Below are 18,826 nucleotides of genomic sequence, written 5' to 3'. Positions count from 1 at the left end.
GGGTCCCCGCCCCTGAGGCCGGGCCCCGGGCAGCGCCCTGCCCCGCACGGCTCCGTGCCTGCGCTCAGGGGCCCGGCCGAGGGCAGCTGCTGTTTGCTCCGTGGGCCGAGCAGCCTCGCCTGTCTGAGAGCTTTCCCCAGAGCTCGCTGCCTCCCGCCTGGCTCTTAAGATCGCGTCCGTATGCGCCATCGCCACAAAGAGCAGAGAAGCCTGGACTTGGGGTCAGGACCGGGGGAAATGGGACTGTTCTGCGGCAGCTCTCGGGCCCTCCGCCTGTTTGCGATTTACTCTGGGAGCAGCCCTGCTGCTCGTCCGGGGGGTGGAGATGAGGCTCAAGCAGCCCCGCTCTGAGGTGGCTGAAGCTGCCGCGTGTGCCCTTGGTACGGGTTCTGCTGCGGGGCCCTTGCCCGCACCCATCCCGTGTGCTACCCGTCCCCAACCCTGCAGGGAACACAGGCGAGAGGCCGCAGGCTCCTGTGCGAGCCCAAGTTCGTGCTGCCATCAGCTCTCCCTCAGCCTCATGAAGGGCCCTGCACTGTCCCAGAAGTTCGGAGGGAAGGGCTCTCTGCAGCACCCTTCTCCTGACTCTCCACAGCAGTTGCCCCGCGCCACCCAGTGCGCGAGCTCCGTGCCAGAAGCACAGTTCCAGTGACCTGGATCCGTGTCTGTGCCAGCTTCTGGTGCTCTGTTTAATGACTGTGATGACAACTGCCAGGCTGAGGCTCTCCAAGCGGCTGCGCTTGCCTGAGGGAATGGCAAAACCCTTCTCAACGCTTCCTTTGCCCAGGACGTTCATTTCTGTCCTCAGAATTATCAGGTGCGGTAACTCCCTCTTCAGCCAGCATCCCAAAAGTGGCACACAACCAGCCCACGGCACCAGGCTGCAGAGCCCTTGAATCTCCCAGCACCCTGGTTTACTATTCTGCGGACGAGGACAGCAAAACGGAGGGCAAGAGGTGCTGGGTGAAGCCAGGGGTGATTTGGCTGCAGAACCAGGCAGAGCTGACCGTGCCCTCCTTGCCCTCCTCTGCCTTGTGAGCCATGCTTCTTCTCAGGCGAGGTCTGCAGCTCTGAGACAAAGAAAATACTTCCACACTTCACATGTCAGCAAAGGAACATTTTGGCCTGAAGGTGTTGTAGGTGTAGAAGAGTTTACACGGGTTCAAAAAGCAGTTTTGGTGGGACAAAGCTGCATGAACACGGGCGAGGCCTGGCCCCTGCCCGGGGAGAGGGGACGCTGCGCCTCGCCGTGGGGTGCGTGGGACAGCCAAGGAGGGTGCTGCAGCCTGCCTTCAGGCTCTCAGCGCTTCTCGGAATAGTAGTTAGGAATTAAGCCTTAGAGGAGCACCAGTTGTCACGAATGCTAGATGGAGCTGTGCTACTCACAAAGAACCTCCTCATTTAGGCTTTCAGGCAAGCGTTTGGACTCGGGGAACCTGCAGCACCTGGGGACTGCTGGCACTGCCAGCCCCGAGTGGGATGCAGGGAGGACAGAAGGGACCCCGAGGACGGGTGCAGCGTGGGTCCTCTCCCCGCACACCCCGACCAGGGCAGCAGCACCCGGGGCACAGCTCAAGGGAGGGCCAAGCGGGCAGAGTCCCCACCCAGCACCAGGGCTCGCAGCCCCCCAGCCCCTGCCAGCCCCAGCCTCCCCTGTGCCTCTGCTGGAAAGACACGCGGGGGGCGAGCTCCTGCCCCAATTTCCCTACCTGGTTGCCCCCATGGTGTAGCTGTGCAGGTAACGAACACAACTGCTTCCTGCAAAGGAGAACAGAGGCAATGCTGCAGGTCACAGAGGTGACGTGGAGAGGTGCACGGGGATGCGGAGGCACCCAAACCCTCCAAGCCCCCACTCCAGTTTTACTCACAGCAGCACTGGGGGGCTGTGAGCATCCTCTGGGCTCCAGCGAGCAGGATCTGGCCCCAAACCTGTCTCTGAAGAAAGGAGGTGGCGACAAGGCTGGCAAGAAGCTCCGGCCATGCCAGCAAGGGCGCAGAGACCTGCTGGTGTTTGGGGGCAGTGGAGGGGGGGCCCTGCCCCCCAGGACACCCGTGCACTTGCCCGTCCCCAACGCCCCATGAAGTGAAGTGGGATCAGGGCTGGTGGCAGCCTGCAGAGGGGCAGCGGGTGGCGGGGGGGGGCTGCCCCTCTGCACAACCCTGCCCCCTCCTCTTCCTCCCACTCGCTGGCAGCCCGGCCCCATCCATCTCGCAGCTGAAACCCAATTACGGCCCATCGCCCGCGGCGGCTGCGGCCTCGAGACGCCCATTGCATTAGCTCCAGGAGCGGTGATGGGAGCCCTGCTGGAGCCCTGCTGGAGCCCTGCCGGCCTCTGCTCTGCGGGGGGGGGGCCGCAGCCACCCCCCCACCTCCCCACTGCCCCCAGCTCTGGCCCTGCTTGGGGCAGCTCTGCTCCCAGCTGCGGTCAGTCCGTCTGCCTGCCTGCCTTGGGAGGCTGGAGGACGGATGGACAGCCGCCTGCACTGTCAGGGGGCTTGGGCTGAAGAGGGGGGCTCGGGGTTGGGATGGGCACAGGACCCCCTGCCAAGAGCAGCCAGATCCTGGCCTGCTGCTGGCTGGGAGCTCGAGGCACATTTTGAGCCACCCCTGAGAGCCTCTGTGTGCCTGGCTGAGCCCTGCCAGCCCCCAGAAGCTGCCCCAAGGGTGGCCGGGACCCCCCCCAGCCGTGGCCACCCAGCACCGGCAGCAGACAGCAGCAGCCTGGAGCCCGCTGATTTCTGAAGTTTAATTAACCCCATCTCCCTCTTGCACAGCCTTCCCTTCCTCTGCTCAAATGCCACAAATGATCCTATGCAGATGCTAATCTGCAGAAGAAGGAAAAAAAAAAAAAGATTCCACATTTAATTGCAGACCATAAAGACATTACAGGGTCATTAAAACACCATGAATATGGAAATGAAATCCACAGGCATCCATGCAGATAATGGCAGGGAGAAGGGAGCCGCAGGTGAAGCTGGGAGGTGGGAAGGTGGCGAGGTCGGATCCATCTCAGGGCATCATTAACCCTGCTCCCACATCCATGGTGTCACGGCCTCGCACCACGGCCCTGTGGATGCAAGGAGGGTGCCGGGACCCCCGGGCTGTGGGACCCCTGCCCCTGGCTGGCAGTGGCTGGGGCAGTGAGAGCTCATTAACAGCTGGTGGGAGCTGCTGAGCAGGAAAAATTAACAGGGGCCTCGCTAATTGGAGCTGAGCCACTGGGAACCAGGGCTGCATAGGGTGTCCGGGTGCCTGGCAGGACTCTGACAGTCCACAGGGACCAGGGGTGCCTTGGGCTGGGTGGCAGGGTCCCAATTTATGGGGCTGGAGCTGGGGGTTTCCAATGGCTGGGTGGGTAGGCAGAGCTTTGGGGCTGTTCACCAGGCCTGGGGCGCTGCCTGTGCTGCCCTCGAGGCCCCTTCGGGCACCCCAAGGAGAGGCGCAGGGCTCTGGGCCCAGCCCTTTGCTGGGGGGCTGCTGCCGGCCTGGGTGCAGGCAGAGCGGGGAGCAGCGGGAGGAGGAGGCAGGAGAAGCCGGGGGGCTCCGAAACCACCCTCGGTTTCTGCTGCCGGCATCCTGGCCCTGCCAGGCAGATGCAGCCCAATGGGAGGGAGCGGCAGGGAAGGCACTGGGACAGCTCCGTCCTCTCCGTCCCCTCTGTCCCCTCCGTTCCCCAGCCCAGCAGGAGCAGCCAGAGCCCCACTGCTCTCCCCGGCCACAGCTCCTGCCTCTGGGAAGAGGGGGAGGAGGAGATGAGCAGATTAGAGCTCTCTCTGCATCGCCACGCGCTGAGCTGCAGAGCGAAATGTCAGCTCGCGCCCGACACAGCGCGGGGGGAGCGAGGAGCCCCCGGAGCTGCTCGCCCAGGCTGTGCCTCGCGAGGTGCTGGCAGCAGGACGGGCACCCACTGGCTCTGGGAGAGGAGGGGAGCAGGGAGAGCGTGGCCAGCCCTGGGGTGCCGCTGGCCCTGCCGCTCTCGTCCCAGCTGGCTCCATCCCAGCCCCAGCCCCAGAAACTTTCCTTCTCCGGTTCCCATGGAAACGAGGAATTTTCTTCTCCCCAAAGTTGAGCTGTCTGCTGGGGCTGTGGGGCCAGCAGTGGGCAGGGACGGGCAGTGGTGGGGTGGGCAGCAGGCAATGCAGGGACCCACCTGCCCCTGCTGAGCCCCCCAGCACCATCCCTTGGTGGAAGCTCTTGGTTGGAGCCCAAGGAACCCCCCCCGCTGCCGGAGCCCCCATCCCATGGCCGCAGCCCCGTGCCGGGGGAGCAAGCTCTGTGGTTGGGCAGGGGCTGAGGAGCAGGCGCAGCTGAGTCCAGCGGCAGTCAGGGCCCTGTGAACTGTGCTCTGTGCACCACCTGGATGATGGCACAGGTCCCACGTCTGTACTGAGGGGAGGGGACAGCCTCGCTGCCCACCGGCCCCCAGGGAACGCCGCGGCCGTGTCCCGTGGGTGGAGGCACCGGGCCTGGGCCACAGGGCTCTCAGCGGCTCAACGCCAGGAGCTTTTTCAAGAAATAAATGTGGAGGAGACAGCTTTTGACAACAATGACTAAAACTCAGCTCTAGCAAAATTTAACTCCAAACAGGGGAATGTTCCAGGCGCTGCCGTTAGCTGTCGGCAAAAATAAACCTGCAGGTTAAACACAGCCTTTTCCTCCTGGGCGCACACGTGCGAGATGGAGAGGAGCTTCCTCCCAGGGAGGCGATAAAGCCCCCGAAATCCAGTGCAGAGCCGGGGCGTACAGCACAGGGCGCAGAGCGGCCCCCGCAGCCCTGCCCTCGCGGCCGGGGAGCTGCCGGCCCCGCCCGGCCACCGCGGCCCGGCCCCGCGGCCCCGCGCACGGCGCTGGTGCGGGGAGGGAGGCAGCTGGCGGCGCCGGGGGGCAGCCTCCCGCAGCCTTCGCCCTCCCCGTGGGAGGTGCGAGATCTCACGCTTCGCTGCTTCGCCCCCGCGCCGCCGCCCGCCGCCCTCCCGCCCCAGGCCGGGGGGCCCCCGTGCCAAAGCGCCGCCGGGGAGGCGACGGCGCAGCGCCCGGTGCCAGCCCCGGGGGGCGACGCCGCCGGAGCTGCTCCCCCTCCGCCTGTCCCCGCCCCGCACCCCGTGTCGGTGCGGCAGCGCAGCTCCTCCCGGCGTGGGGCTCAGCCCCCGACCCAACGGCCCCGCGGCCCGGCCCTGCCCTGCCCCGCCGGGACGTGTCCCCAGACCCGGGGACGGGGTCCCCTGAGCCCCTCGGCACCGAGGGCAGCAGCGGGGCTGGGGCTGCCTCGTCCTCCCCACCACTGGCGGCCGGCACACGCACGTTCCTCCTGCAGGAGCCAGGAGGGAGATGAGAGCATCGGGGTGGCAGCAGGGGATGGCTTGTCCCCTCCTGGGGACCCACTCCTCCGCCCACCATCCCTGGCGCGCCTCCAAGCCGCGCACCCCCTTCTCCTGGGCCCAGCGCCTTCCCTCTGCTGCCACTAGCGATGGGTTTTTAATTAGTGCTCCTCTGTATATTCAGATAGCAGAAGCCCAGAATGGAAATGTACAGGTGTCCCCTTGATCCGGTTTCCATGGTTGCTGCATCGAGGTGGGGGCTACAGCTTTTTTTATTATTTAATAATTTTATTAAAGTGGCTTCTATCCGTGGCAAAGCAGGGAAGGGGGAGAACGTGGGGGAATAAAAAATGCTAGATGAGAAGGCCACATTCCCGCGGCTGGGCTTATTTGCTGTCATTCTTTTTGTCTTATTAGCAAGCATCGGTTTCCAAGATGCTCGAAGTCAAAGAGCTCGGTAACGAGATCCCAGCCCTCCGCGGTGCGCAGCCGCAGCAGCTCCGTGCGAGCACCCGCGGGGCCGCGCTGCCCGTCCGAGGAGGCACCCGCAGCAGGGGGAGCCGAGCGGGACGGCACCAGGCACCGCTGGGGCCAGAGACGGCTCTGCCTGCACATCCCCGGCCCTTAGCCCCAGCCCCAGCCCCTTCTCCACACCCCACCGTGTCCCCATCCCCGCTTCCCAGTCCCCATCCCCACCAGGTCCCCGTTCACCCCAGCCCCACGCTCACCCCCCCCCCCGGGACGCCCTCACCGGCCACGGTGCTGCTGGCTCAAGGCAGCGGGCACCCCGGCGCTGGGTGCCAGGATGGCAGCCAGCTCCAGAAATTTCCTCCTGTCATCCGCACCAAATTAGTCTTGGTTCCCTCTGATGAGCTCAGCCCAGTGTATAAACTGGCACATTTGTTAGAATTAGAAGATTTAGCCCCAATCCCTGTGCAAGCAGTCAAAATCCACTGTTTGGGGATGAGGGGGCAGCTTTTGTGCAACAGGGGTTAAAAATAACCCAGAGACAGCACGGGCCCCAGGATGAAGCGGCGGCTCGGCTTGCCAAACGCGTGGAAGAAATCCCCTCTCCTCCTCGTGCTGGCAGCATCCCGCGCTGTGGCAGGCAAACACACGCGCCGATCCACAGACCTATTAGTCACCAGTAAATGTTCTTTTCTCTCCCAATTTGTTTCCCTTAAGCTCGATGTTTTCCTCTCCTGCTGCCCCGGCCTCGTTAGGTTGCAATTAAAACCAGGAATCAAAGCTGCATGGTGCAATTAGCACCACGCGCAGGACGCGGGATGCCACGGGAAGGCAGGCGGCCGCTGTTCGTGCTCGGAGCTCCCCGTCCCCCTGCGCGGCTCCGGGGCTCGCGGGGGCCGGAGCTCGGCCCGGGGGCCCGGCACACGCGGGGCGAGCAGCGGCCGGCGCCGTCCGCCAAGGTCGCTCCCTTGCTCCGAGCCCCACCAGCCCCCGCGCCTGGGAGCTGCGCTCTGGTACATCCACTCCTGAAACGAGATTAATTCTCCCAGCTGCAGGGATCATTAAACACACGGAGCAGCTCGGGAGGGAAGGGAACAGACTGGCGGCTCAGAGCCTCTGCAGCGGATTCAATCTCCTTCCTGGAGGCCGATCCTGCCGAGCCCCCGGGCTTGTGCTGCATCCCCCAGGGACGGGGCAGCGGCCAGGCAGGACCCGGAGCCGCCACCGCCCTGGCTCCCCGTCCCACCTCGGGGTGCAGGGGATGGACCCGTGCCGCCGGCGCCCCGCTCCCGGGCGGGCGAGCGCAGCGCCAGGCGCCGTGCCCGGCTCCGGCACAAAGGCTCGGCGGCAGCGCCCGGCCGGGGGCATTGTCGGTGCCCGGCGAGGCGCGGCGGCGGCCGCGAGCCAGCGGCAGGGGCAGAGCTGGCACGGAGGGACCCGATCCCGCATCGCCCCCAGGCCGGGCCGCGGAGCTGCCGCACGGGACGGGTCCGGCACAGCGGCCGTGCCTGCACAGGGCGGAAAGCGGCCGGGCTTCACCCGCGGGCTGGGGAGGAGGCAGGGACCCAGAGCCGTCAGGGACCCCGCGCCCCCGGAGCTGCCCCCACCCCTCCTCCCTGCTGGCAGGGGCACAGCCCACGCGGACGCAGCCCCGTCGTTTGAAACGGCGAGTAACAAGTGAGCACAGGCAGCAGAGGTAGCGAAGCATATGGCAGGTGCTGGAGTTTATTCCTGTCGGTGAGTGTCAGCAGCGACAGACGGCCGGGGGCGGCGCAGCGAGAGCTGTTGGTAGCGCCCGTGCCACTCAGCCCCGTGGCCGCCGCAGCTGTGGTGACGATGGGGACCCTGATGGCCCTTCCACATGCTGCCGGGGGCGTCCCGCGTGCCACAGGAGCGGTGTGCGGCGATGCTCCCGGGGTGCCCAGCATCTGCACCAGCCTCTGCACCGAGCAGGGCGAGCGGCCGCTCCTCACCCCCGCTGCCGCCCCCCCCAGTCCCGGCGGGTGCAGGGAGGGCCCCGGTGGCACCGAGGTAGCCGGGCCCGAGCGAGCAGCCTGGCGGGTGGGCCTGATCCCACCACCCAATGCCCCTGTGGCTGCAGGCAGCCAGCCAGCGGCAGTGGGAGGAAAACAGAGTGCTCCAAAACCAGGCGGACAGCAGCGTGGGGCAGGATCCCCCTGAGCTGTACCCCGGGATGGGGCCAGGCCAGAGGGGCTGCAGCACAGGGCGCTCCCGGGGCTTGCAGCGGTGCCTGGTGGGGTGGGCACTGAGCTGGTCCCCACGGGGTCAGGACAGGACAGGACCAAAGCAGCCTCTCCCACTGCAACTGCCAAAAGGCCGGCGATGCTCGGTGGGAGGGCAGGCAGGATGTGAACAGCTTCCTCCTGCCCCTAGAGCCTAAGCCTCCGTCTGCTCAGACACGGAGCGAGCAGCAGCGTGAGCAGGGCTGGGAAAGGGAGTGGGGCTGAGGCGCCGGCAAGCAGAGCCAGGAAATCCAGAATCCAGGCTGACACTTCATCTTTAACTCCTACTGTTGTGACAAACAGCGGCGCAGGCAGCTCTGTTTAAGGACACTCCGCCAGCATCAACTTCGCGTTTCTTGGCTCCTCACCGGTGTCTCGGCGCTGTGCTTCCAGAGGGTGGCCAGAGCCCCACTGCACCCCTCGGAGGAGCCCAGCAGCGCTCGGTGCCTCACCCGCAGGCTCTTCCTGCCACAGCTAGCATCTCAGCACTCCCCTGCATCGCTACTGAGCCTCAGTTTCCCCTTTGGGACTTGGGGACCCAGGCGGGGTAAGAAGCGAGGCAGGAGCAGCCCTGCCTCCCAGCAGTGGGGCTGGAAGGGCTGAGCCTGTTCCCCCCGCCAGCATCGTCCACAGCCCATCCCAGGCAGCCCAGGGACAGCCCCAGCACACGCTTGGCCAAGCACCATCTTTCCCCTGGCACAGGTGAAATAAATACTCGCTGAGCAGCACATCACCTGCTGCTCCACTCCGCCCTGCTCCTGGTCCTGCTAATTGCAGCGTTCTCACTTCACACTGATGGGCTTGATAAGATTAGTGATTACAGAAATCTCATACGGCAATTGGATTGAATTGGGAGCTGTGTGAAGGAAATTGGACTGAGCTGCAAATAGGAATTAATTATAACCTGGCAGCGGTGAGAGTCGAGGGTTCGAGTATATGTCTGTCTGTATATTTACACGCTGCCTGGTGCCACCTCTGGCTTTGTCCTGGCTGCGAGGGGTGCTGAGGGCTTCAGCGCGGTGCGATGCGGCCCCACCTCCGCTCCACAGGCTCACGGCCGGGACAAGCTCAGCAGCCCCCGGGCCGCCACGAGCGTGCAGGGGGTGGGCGTGGGGGGGCTGCCCGCTCGCCCCCCGCTGCAGCCGCGCGTGGCCGCGGCCCCTCCCGGGGCGAGCGCTGCCCGCGGCTCGCGGCCCTCCCCGCTCCGCCGCCTGGCAGCGGGCGCCGTTCTCTCTGCATCGCCATGGCAATGCCAGGCGAGCTCCGCGCGGCGCGGCCACCGCGGTCCCTGGGCACTGCCCGCGCCGCTGGAGGCGGCCCCGCTCCCGGCTCCCGGCTCCCGGCCGCAGGCAGGGCCCCGGCGGCCACGGGGCGGCCGCTGCCCCGCGAGGAGCCCGCGGCAGGAGGTGCGTCCCCCTGCCCGAAATCTGGGGGGCGGGTGGGGGGAGAGCCAAGCTCTGACTGCCCCCCCGCACCAGCTCGACCTCTGCCAGCACCCCCGCAGCACCCGGAGCCCTCCCAGCACCAGGAGCCCTCCCAGCTCCAGCCCCCAAACCAGCACCAGCCCCCAAACCAGCACCCCACGCCGGAGCTGTAATGCTGGCAGAGGCTGCGGGCACTGCGCAGAGATCAGCCAGCGGCCCCAAATTGCTGTATCGATCGGTGCTTGTCTGCACTGATATTAAAGTGTTTGCCAGCAGCTGCTGGCGTTTAACAAATCCTCCCGTCTGCTTTGTTTATGCCATTTTTTTCCCTCCCACCTGGGCCTACTTGATGCTTTGGACATGCTGCAAACATTTCACAGGTAGCCTTTAAAACTCCAGCAGGCAGCTGGAAAAGAGGAGGTCACTGGAGACAGAGAGGAGAGGTCGGGAGAAATCCCTCGCACTGCAGAGCAGCCACGGTGCTTTCCTTTCCCCCTCGCCTCCCGAGGGACGCGTTCTCCCTGAGCACAGCCCCTGGGGCTTCGCCTGTCCCGCAGCTCCGCGTGTCCAGGCCCCGGGTCCAAGCCCCGTGCTCGTGTTCATCCCAGGCCCCCCCAGCCCACGTAGCCGGGGCGGGTGGGGAGCCCGAGGCGGCACCTCCTGCCCGCTCCCTGCCTTCCTGGGGCAGGATCCGTGCCCTGGCCCCAGGTGCTTGTCAGGCTGCCAGCCTCAAAGTGTGAGAGCAAAGATCACCCGGAACAGCAAAATCACCCGAGCGTGAGCCGGTGGCACCGGCAGCGCTGCCAGCCCCGGGGACACCCCAGCGGCTGCTGCTCCCGTGCTGCTCCCTGAGGCCTCGCAGCGCCGCGGGGCCGAACGGAGCCGCCCGGTGTCCGCGTCCCCGGGGCCTGAGGAGCGCGGTCTGCCTCGGGCAGGCTTGGGACCCCGCGGGCAGCTCCCTCCGGCTTCGTGTCTGGCCCGGAGCGGCTGCGAGGCTGTGCGGGACCCGGTTCACCTCCGCTCCCCACCCCGGTAGCAGCGGGAGCCTCGTCCCCCGCCCCCCGCGCCGTGAGGACGGATGCTCGCAATAAGGCGAGGAGCGAGCGTGCCGCAGGGAGCCCGATGCTCTCGTGCAGCCGGGGCGTGCTCGGGGGGGGCTGCGCCGTGCCCCGCGCCCGCGGGCCCCCCGGGACGGTGCCGGTCCCGCAGCGGCAGCACGGAGCCGGGGAGCGACCCCGGTGGGGCCGGGGCAGCCCCGCGGCCCCCGCAGCGGGACCGGGCGGCCGAGGGGTTGCCAAGCAACGGGAAGAAGCTTTGGGGTTTGGTTTTCTTTTTTTTTTTTTTTTTTTTTTTTTTTTTTTTTTTGTGTGTGTGTGTGTGGTGTGGGTTTTTTTTGGAACCAGCAGCTGCATCAGAGCTGGGTGGGGGCTGTGGGGCTGCCCGACGGCACTCGGGGCTCCCCCAGCCCCGACAGCACCCAAACACCTGCAGGAGAAAAGCGATCGGTGTGGCTCGGCTCAGCCTTGCCCCAGCCAAGGGCCCAGAGCATCGGCCCCAGCACCCCCCTGCCCACCCCTGGACCCCCCCTCGGCCCCCGGCAGCCTCCAGCACAAAGCCCAGTGCCCGACCCCAGCTCGGGGCCAGTCCCGACTGCTGGAAGCTGCGTTTCTCTCCCCCACAACTCGGTTACTAATTCAGAGCTACATCTTCCCCCACAAGACGTCCCCCTGTGCCCCTCTGACTGTTTGCTCTGCATGTTGAATTCTTTCCAGGGATTTCTGGTGTTTTGAGGCTGACCCATCCACATCTAGCTCAGCCTAACTTAATCAGCCGCCTTTTATTGCTGACTGCTGTAGCTTTTACACCTCTAGAAAAAGAACTACTTAAATTTCCTGGCACCTGCCATGCTCTCGCCGTGCTGCTTTCTCTGCTCTGTGGGGGCCGGAGGAGAGAGGGCGGATCTGTGTAGTGCTCCTATTCTTTATTTCTACTAAAAATGACAAATTATTAGAGTGGTGGAAATTAGAAAAATGGCATTTAGGTAACAGACAAACCTCCCTCTTTTCTTTCATGGCCTCTGGTTAAAAGCATATTTAGAGATGGAAGGCGGGGGAAAAAATAAGCTGGAAAGTCTGTTGGACGCACATGGCTGGGCGGGGGGCTCCCCGAGGGGCAGATCCAGCGCAGGGGCTGGGGGCTGAGCTGTGAAGGACTCAGAGCAGGGTCACGGGGGCTTCCACCTCGGTGCTGCTGTGGGACTGGTGCCAGGACAGCCCCATCGGAACAGCGCTGCGTGCCCAGCCCAGGCTGACGGGCTCGGGGGGGGCACGGCTGTGGGGAGAGGAGCGGCTGCCCCCGTGATACTGCCATTGGCACCCCTATGGCACGGGTGGGGACAAGAGCTGGAGCTCCCCATCACCACATCCTCCCCGGAGGACTGCTCCCGCTGCTGCCCGGGCATGTTGGGGGGTCCCCAAAGCACCTGCAGCTCCGCAGGACAGAGCTGGTGGGGAGAGGCAGCATCATGAGGAGAGGTCACTGCTGCACGGATGGGGCTCTGCAGGGGCCCTGCCCTGCTTCCCCACCGCTCCCCATCACGGGGGACCTGGCACAGGCCCGAGGTGGTGCTGGTGGCTCGGCCCAGCAGCTGCGACCATGGAAAGCAAGGGAACACCAAGAGCTGGGGTACCACCCGCATCTGGTTTAGAAATGCCTTTATTGCACTAGAAAGGGGAAGTCATCTGTAAACAAACATTCCATTCAGGTATTAATATATTTTTTCACTCCAAAAAATGCGTCATTAAATCCAGCCACAGAAATATCAAAGCAGGAACATTAGAAAAGAGCTACAGGGAGGAAGGACCCCACCAAGCCACACTCCTGGCCCCACATCCACCCACCCGGCACAGCACGGCACACCCTGGGGCTCAGCACCACGCTCTGGTGAGGCAGCCCCGGGACAGGCAGGGGGGATGGCACCAGCTGCTGGGCCCTTGGGTCTTCCCCTGGGGCCAGCCCCAAGCCAAGGAGCAGTCCTGGGCCCTGCTCTCAGCCTCCCCCCCTCCCCAGAGCCAAAGGCACACAGCACAGCTCTGCCGAGGGGTGGCCGTGGCACCCCCAGCCCTTTGTGGGCACCGAAACATTCGCACCGGTCCTGTCTCCAGCCCCTGGGTGCCCCCAGATGTGCCTCATGGTGCCCTGGGGTCCCCACCAGCCCCGGTGCAGGAGGTTCCCCCCCAGGTCCCATCCCAGCCCTCACAGCCCCCTGCTCGCCCCCCGGCTGAGCCCAGGCCCCGCGGGGCAGGAGGGAGGGCGGGGGCAGGCGCCCCTTGGTCGGTGCTGGGGCAGGAAGCAGCAGGTGGGAAATCCCCTGCGACAGGGCTGCGCCTGCTCCTCACGTCCTGCACGGTTTGTTTTCATCCACAAGCTCGAAAAACAGCCACGGTCACCCCAAATCCCCCCGACATGCAAACATCACGCTATCAGAACCATGCCTCGCGTACCTGGAACATATTTACAGACAGAAGTAAAACGCGCTGGGAAAGATCAGCCTCAGATATAAATAGCCAACACTGAAATCTGCCATCTGCTGCAAAGGACAAGGAAGGAACATCAACCGCCACCAACAGAGGTTAACACAGAGGGACACGTGTGTGCGTGTGTCCACGCGTGCTGGGACGGGGCAGAGGAGCGCTGCTATTTCTGCTCCCTTCCACAAAAACATGCAGGAACCCAATGCGATAGGCAACACCACACCAACAACAACGAGGTGGCTGTTTTACCCACCCGCAGACACCCCAATCACATTTCCCCCTCCCGGTGTCCCTGGCCGGGTGGGACAGGACGGGGTGGGGGCAGCGATGGGGGCGCCCACTCCCCCGGGGAGAGCTGCAGGGCCAGCACAGACCCTTTTGGGGTCCAGGTCCCCCCTAGGGCTGCATCTCCCCCTCCCAGGGGGTGCAGACACTCACAAGCCCCCAAGCACCCGCAGGTGGGTGGGCAGCAAAGGGGAAGGGAGCTCATTGCCTCCGCCTGCTGCCCTTCCCCGGTGCCACCCAGGTGCATGGCCACCAGTGCTCAGCAACTGCTGGGACACCCACCCAGTACCCGTGCCCACCCATGCACCCGGGGCAGGGGGTGCTGGGCCCCCATCTGGCCGCGCCAGCCCCTGGCAGCCCCTGCCTGGGTTTGGGCAGACCCAAATGCCCCTAAAGCTCCTGGAGCTGTCACCCATGGGGGGGGGTCAGCAGCGGACGGCATCGCTCAAGGCAGGAAGGCATCCCCAGAGGCTGCGGGTGTTGGGCAGAGACAACCTGCGTGCCCTGCGCAGGCCCAGGAAGGGTCCAGGAAAGGCTCAGAAAGACCACGGGTCCCAGCCAGTCCCCGGGCTGCCTCCCAGGACCCCCAGGCTGGGTCTTGGGTCACCTCTGCAGTATTTTCCCTGCAGTCTCCAAGACTACGAACTTGACTTTTAAATTAAAGTCGAGATCCACGCCATCGCCTCGCTCCGGGAGCTGAGGCTTTGAGGGAAGCAGCAATAAGTACGCTACGGGGATCTACCCACCTCCGAGCTGTGTGCCGGCCAGCTGGAGACCGCAGAACCCAGGGAGGGAAGAGCCCAGCAGGTGACATCCATCCTTCCCGATGGGGACAGGGCCTGCGGCTCCCGCTGGGCACCAGGAGCCACAGCCCCGGGAGCGGAGCTGGGAGGGGACGGAGGGGAGAGGCTGCGGCTGCTGCGGGGGGGCTGACGCTGGCAGCGCCCCACGGTGGGACCGCGCCCAGGGACCCGGCCCTCCGTACCCGAGACCCGCCACGGCCCCAGCCCTCCTCTGGGGGGGCCCCTCTGAACCCTCTGCCAGAGGGGCCAGGGCTGGCCCCTGCCCTCCCGCGCCCCAGCCCCACGGGCGAGCTCCCTCCGGGGCTGCCTACAGGCCAGCCAGGAGGGTGGTGAGCGGGAGCTCCTTCTCCCCTAGCAGCGTGTCCCGCTTCAGGCTGCTGCCCTTGTTGACCACCTTCAGCTTCAGGGACAGCTTCCTGACGTGGCCAGGGCCCAGCCCGTCGAAGAAGAAGTCCTCGTTGAAGCTGGGGTTGCGGCTGTTCTTGACGATGGTGCTGCGCTGCTTCTGCAGCTTCCCGGGGTTGAGGCACAGCGAGACGCAGCAGTTGATGCTGCGCACGTCGACCAGGGCGTCGTAGAGGTCCTCGGCAGAGATGAGCCGCACGCGGAGACGGGCGTTGGAGGGGTCGTAGTCGGCGGCCAGGCGCAGGCTGCCACCCCGGCTGAGGCGCAGGCTGTGCTCGCGGTTTCGGCCCTGCGGCAGGTCCAGGGCTGCCGGAGGCTGCCCCCCCGCCGGGGCGCTCCTGGCGCGGCGCTGGGCGCTGGGGCTGGTGTCGGCCGAGCTGTCGTCGGTGGACAGCGAGCTGTTGCGGGCCACCGAGTGCTTCAGCTTGATGACCTTGGACTGGCTCTCCTGGCTGAAGATCTTCAGGAGGGAGACGGAGCGGGAGAGCAGCGGGGAGCCGAAGGGCGAGGACTCGGCCGAGGAGCACGTGTCGCTCTCGCCGCCGCTGAAGTAGCGGCCGGGGTGCATGAGGGCTGCCCCCAGGTCGGCGGGCGCCCGGGACCCGCTCTCACCATTGAGCTTGGCCCTGCGCTGGGCACTGGGGGAGGTGGCCGGCGAGGGGCAGAGGCTGCTGTGCTCGCTGTGGAAGAGCGATTCTTTGCGCCGCGTGTGGGGGCTCTCCACCAGCGTGGCGAAGCCGTAGGAGGTCTGCGCCTTGGGCACGTAGGGCAGCGACATGGCCGTCTGTGCCTGCGGGTCTGCGTTGGTGCCGAAGCCCCCCTCAGCCGTCCAGTCCTCGGCGCTCTCGATCTGGATGATGTGCCGGCCGGTCGCCTTCGGCCGGGGCCGGCTGGGCGGCCGGGGGCTGCGCGGGGGCTTGCGCCCCGCCAGGTCCTGCTCTGAGGCGGAGGGACCCACGGCTGGCGGCGCAGGGGGCTCGGAGCCCTCGGCCTCAGCAGGCGCCGCGCTCAGCTTGGGCGGGATGAAGAAGTCGGGGATCTTGTCGGGGGTGAGGACGTTGCTGTAGCGGGAACCCCGCGGGGACTCCTCGGGCCCCGCGCCCCGGGAGCCGCCGTTCTCCGCCACGCCGCGCAGTCGCTCCAGGAGCCACATCTCGCCGCCGGCTGCGGGGCTGGAAGAGACCCGATGGGAAGCGCCGTCACCGGGGGCCGGGCACCGGCACGCCGGGAGCCGCCAGCCCGGCGCGCGACGGGGACGAGGCTGGGGAAGGATCCGGCCGCACCGGGGGCACCGGGACCCGCCGGTCCCAGGGGAGGGACGGGGACGAGAGGGACGGGGGGGAACCGGCCGCGCCGCGGGACACCGCGACCGGCACCCGGCAGCCCGGGGGTGGGGACGGGGGTGGGGAGGGAGCCGCCGCGCCGCGCCGACGGGCACCGGGACGCACCGGGACCCGCCGGACCCCGCAGCGCACGGCGGAGCCGACGGGACGGGACGGGACGGGACGGGACGGGACGGGACACCCGCCCCACCGGGAAGTTGCCGTTCACCGTTACCGGAGCCACCGCACCTGGACCGGAGCCGCCGCCGCCGCCGCAGCCTGCCGGGCGCGGACGCGCTTTTATAGGGCCGGGGCGGCCCCGCGCTCCCCGCCGCGCCGCCGCCGTATTCCTCCGAGCGCGGCGCCCCCGCTTTTCCCCGCGCCGCGCCGGGCCCCCCCCGAGCTGCTGCGCGGGGCCGCGGCGGGCAGGGGTCAGCCCGCAGGGGGCGGGCGGCGGGGCCGACCCCCGTCGACCGCCCCGGGCACGGTCCCCGCTCCGGCCCCCGGCCGCCTCCAGACCGAGGAGCGGGACCCCCGGCAGCCCGGCCCCCGGGACCCTCCCACCGTGTGCCCGCGGGGACGCCGGGACCGGGCCGGGACCCCCGAGCCGGCAGCAGCCCCGCTGTGCCCCCGGGTCCCCCCCGCCCTGGGCCAAGCCAGGAGCCCCCCGAGGATGGAGCCCCCCGGTATCGCGGCGCGCTCCCCCCCCCCCCACCCCCCTGAGCTCTCGAGCTCATCAAAGCGCCGAACAAAGCCAACAGCACTCCAAGGAGCTCAGAGCTCAAGGACCCGCTGAGAGCATCAAGTGGTTTAATGCCGTGGAGGGAGGCTCGGGGGAGGCAGCGCCGCACGGCACGCGTTTGGCTGACACCTGGCAGGGGGCGTGGGGCAGGACACGGCCCGGTGGTGCTGGGAGCACAGGGGGCGAAACGTCAGGGGGTCCAGGGAGCATCGCTGCGGGCACAGAGCAGCCAAGTGGGCAGGCGACCTTCAGGCCAGGATGATCAGCCCCAGCACGGGCGCCCTGTGGATTTATAACCCTGGGGACGGTGGTGCTCCAGGCAGGATGGGGACAGCGTTTGTTTCTCCTGGGTGCCTGCCCTGGGGCGCTGCCAGGCTGCGGGAAAGGCTCCGTTTTCCTCGCGACCAGCCCACGACAGCAAAGGGCTTGATGTAATCACCAGAAACGAAGGCCCGGCTTGGTGATCTCACTCAGCGCAGGTTGCTGCAGCCAAGCACTGTGCGAGAGGTGGGAGGTCTCGGCTCCCTCCGCATCCTGCCTCTGAGCTGATGAAAAGAGAAGGATGCGCCGAGCCCAGCAAGGGCCGGCAGCCTGCTCTGGCTGTGCCTGGGAGAGGCAGGGAGGGAGAAGGTGCCCCGGGGCTGGGAGAACAGCCGTCCCCTCCCTGGCTGCTTGCTGCTTGCTGCACTGCCCGGTGTCTCTGCTGGGCTCTCCTCCCCCATGTGAGGCCTCTCCCAGCACCCTGGGGGTGCTCCCTGCAGGGCAGGCACCACGGCTTCAGAGATCCTTGGGGCATTGCCCTGCTTGGTGGGGAGCAGTAATGCTGGCAAAGCAGTGGCCTTCACCTAAGAGGAGCTTGGCACAAATCTGGGAGAAGCCACAGGGACGTGGCAAGCAGGGTGTGGGGGTGCAGGAGTGGGGCTGGGCTGGGGCTTCTCACTGAGGAGGGGAGATGGCAGCGTTATGGCTGGACCAGGGGTTGGCACTGCACGGCGTCCAGTCCGGGGTCTGGCTGGGGAGCAGAGGGTGAAGAAAGAGAGAGAGAGGATGAGGAAGCTCAAGGAAAAAGGAGATGGTGAACAAAGGCTGGTGTTTACCTTTCCTCCACCCATGTGCAACAGGAGGTAAATAAGGTGCAGAAATGGTTGAGTTCCCCAGAGATAACAAAGAGCGCTGGAGCTGGGCCAGCCCTGCCCGCACACTTGGCTTGGGGCCAGCGGTCCCTGGGGTGTGGAGGGGGAGCAGGGTGCTGAGCGTCTGCACTGAGCTCACCTGGTCCTGGTGCGCGGCTGGGGCAAGAGCAGGGCGGCAGCGATGGGCAAAGCCACGGAGAGCTCGAGTGCCCCGGGTCTCAGCGGAGGGGCAGCGGGAGTGCCCCGTGCACACAGCAGGAGCTGGCGCTGGGGCACGTGGCGGGGACGTGGGGTGTGCCCAGGCACCCGTGCTGGCAGCCAGCCCTGCTCCGGTACGGGGCTCGGGACCAGCGCTCACCTCCAGCGCCGCGTTGCCACAGTCACTGCGTGCAGAGGGAGGTGCCAGACTACAGCCAGAAGTGGGCAGAGAACAAATGCTTGCAGGCCAGGAGAAAACAATTCTCCAGCGCCTCCAAATCAAGCTCTGGACCACCGGGCAGCACTGAGCAGAGCAAGGCTGGATGGGGGCCCTTTCCCCTCCTGCCTCCTCCGTGGGGCTGGGACAACACAGCTCCCTGTGGCTGCAGGCGGGGGGGGGAACCACGAGGCCCCATCTCGGGCTCCAGAGCTGCCTTCCCTGAGCAGCGTGATGGGGGGCGTGGGGATGGGCGAGGGTTAGTGGGGCGGGCGGGGGTCCCTCGGGCTGGGCTGGAGGGCGCTGGAAGGGAGAGCATCCAGCAAGGCCTGGGCACGGTGCAGTGGGGCAGGGATGCCTGGCTGGGGACAGGGACAGGGCTGGGGACAGAGACAGGGCTGGGGACGCGCCTGGCAGAGCCGACAGTGTGCTACCATCTGCTGGAGGCTGGGAAGCAGAGCCCCGTGTCCCCCCCACAGCCACGGGGAGCCCCCAGGGACAGCAGCACGGCCCCGGCCCCCCCAGCCCAGCCCAGCGGTGGGGCTGCTCCAGGGGTGCAGAGCGCACAGAAAGAAATCCAATTTCAGCTGCGGCCCTCCCGGGAACTGGTGCTCCAATTGCATTATTCATGTCCATACGTAACTCAATAAAGGCCTCATATTTAATTGTTTTTTGTTTCAAGAGCGCTGCCGCTGCGTGGCTCCCAGCCCACCTCCCCACACCGCAGGGTCCTG

At 66.6% G+C, this 18,826-nt stretch overlaps 1 protein-coding gene across 1 annotated transcript; it reads right to left on the bottom strand.

The window, feature by feature from the left end:
• Positions 1-12,151: 12,151 nt before the first annotated feature.
• Positions 12,152-17,869, bottom strand: C2CD4C (C2 calcium dependent domain containing 4C). Its single transcript, XM_084499090.1, has 2 exons — positions 17,817-17,869; positions 12,152-15,652 (listed from the first exon to the last, which is right to left on the bottom strand). The coding sequence occupies exon 2, from the start codon at positions 15,631-15,633 to the stop codon at positions 14,383-14,385; it is 1,251 nt and encodes a 416-aa protein (XP_084355216.1). The 5' UTR covers positions 15,634-15,652; positions 17,817-17,869; the 3' UTR covers positions 12,152-14,382.
• Positions 17,870-18,826: the final 957 nt, after the last annotated feature.

This window comes from Aythya ferina (genome assembly GCF_964211825.1).
Source record: "Aythya ferina genome assembly, chromosome: 26".
Taxonomy (NCBI): Eukaryota; Metazoa; Chordata; class Aves; order Anseriformes; family Anatidae; genus Aythya; species Aythya ferina.
The sequence above is the reverse complement of the archived record's forward strand: the minus strand, read 5'-3'. Positions and strand labels throughout refer to the sequence as shown.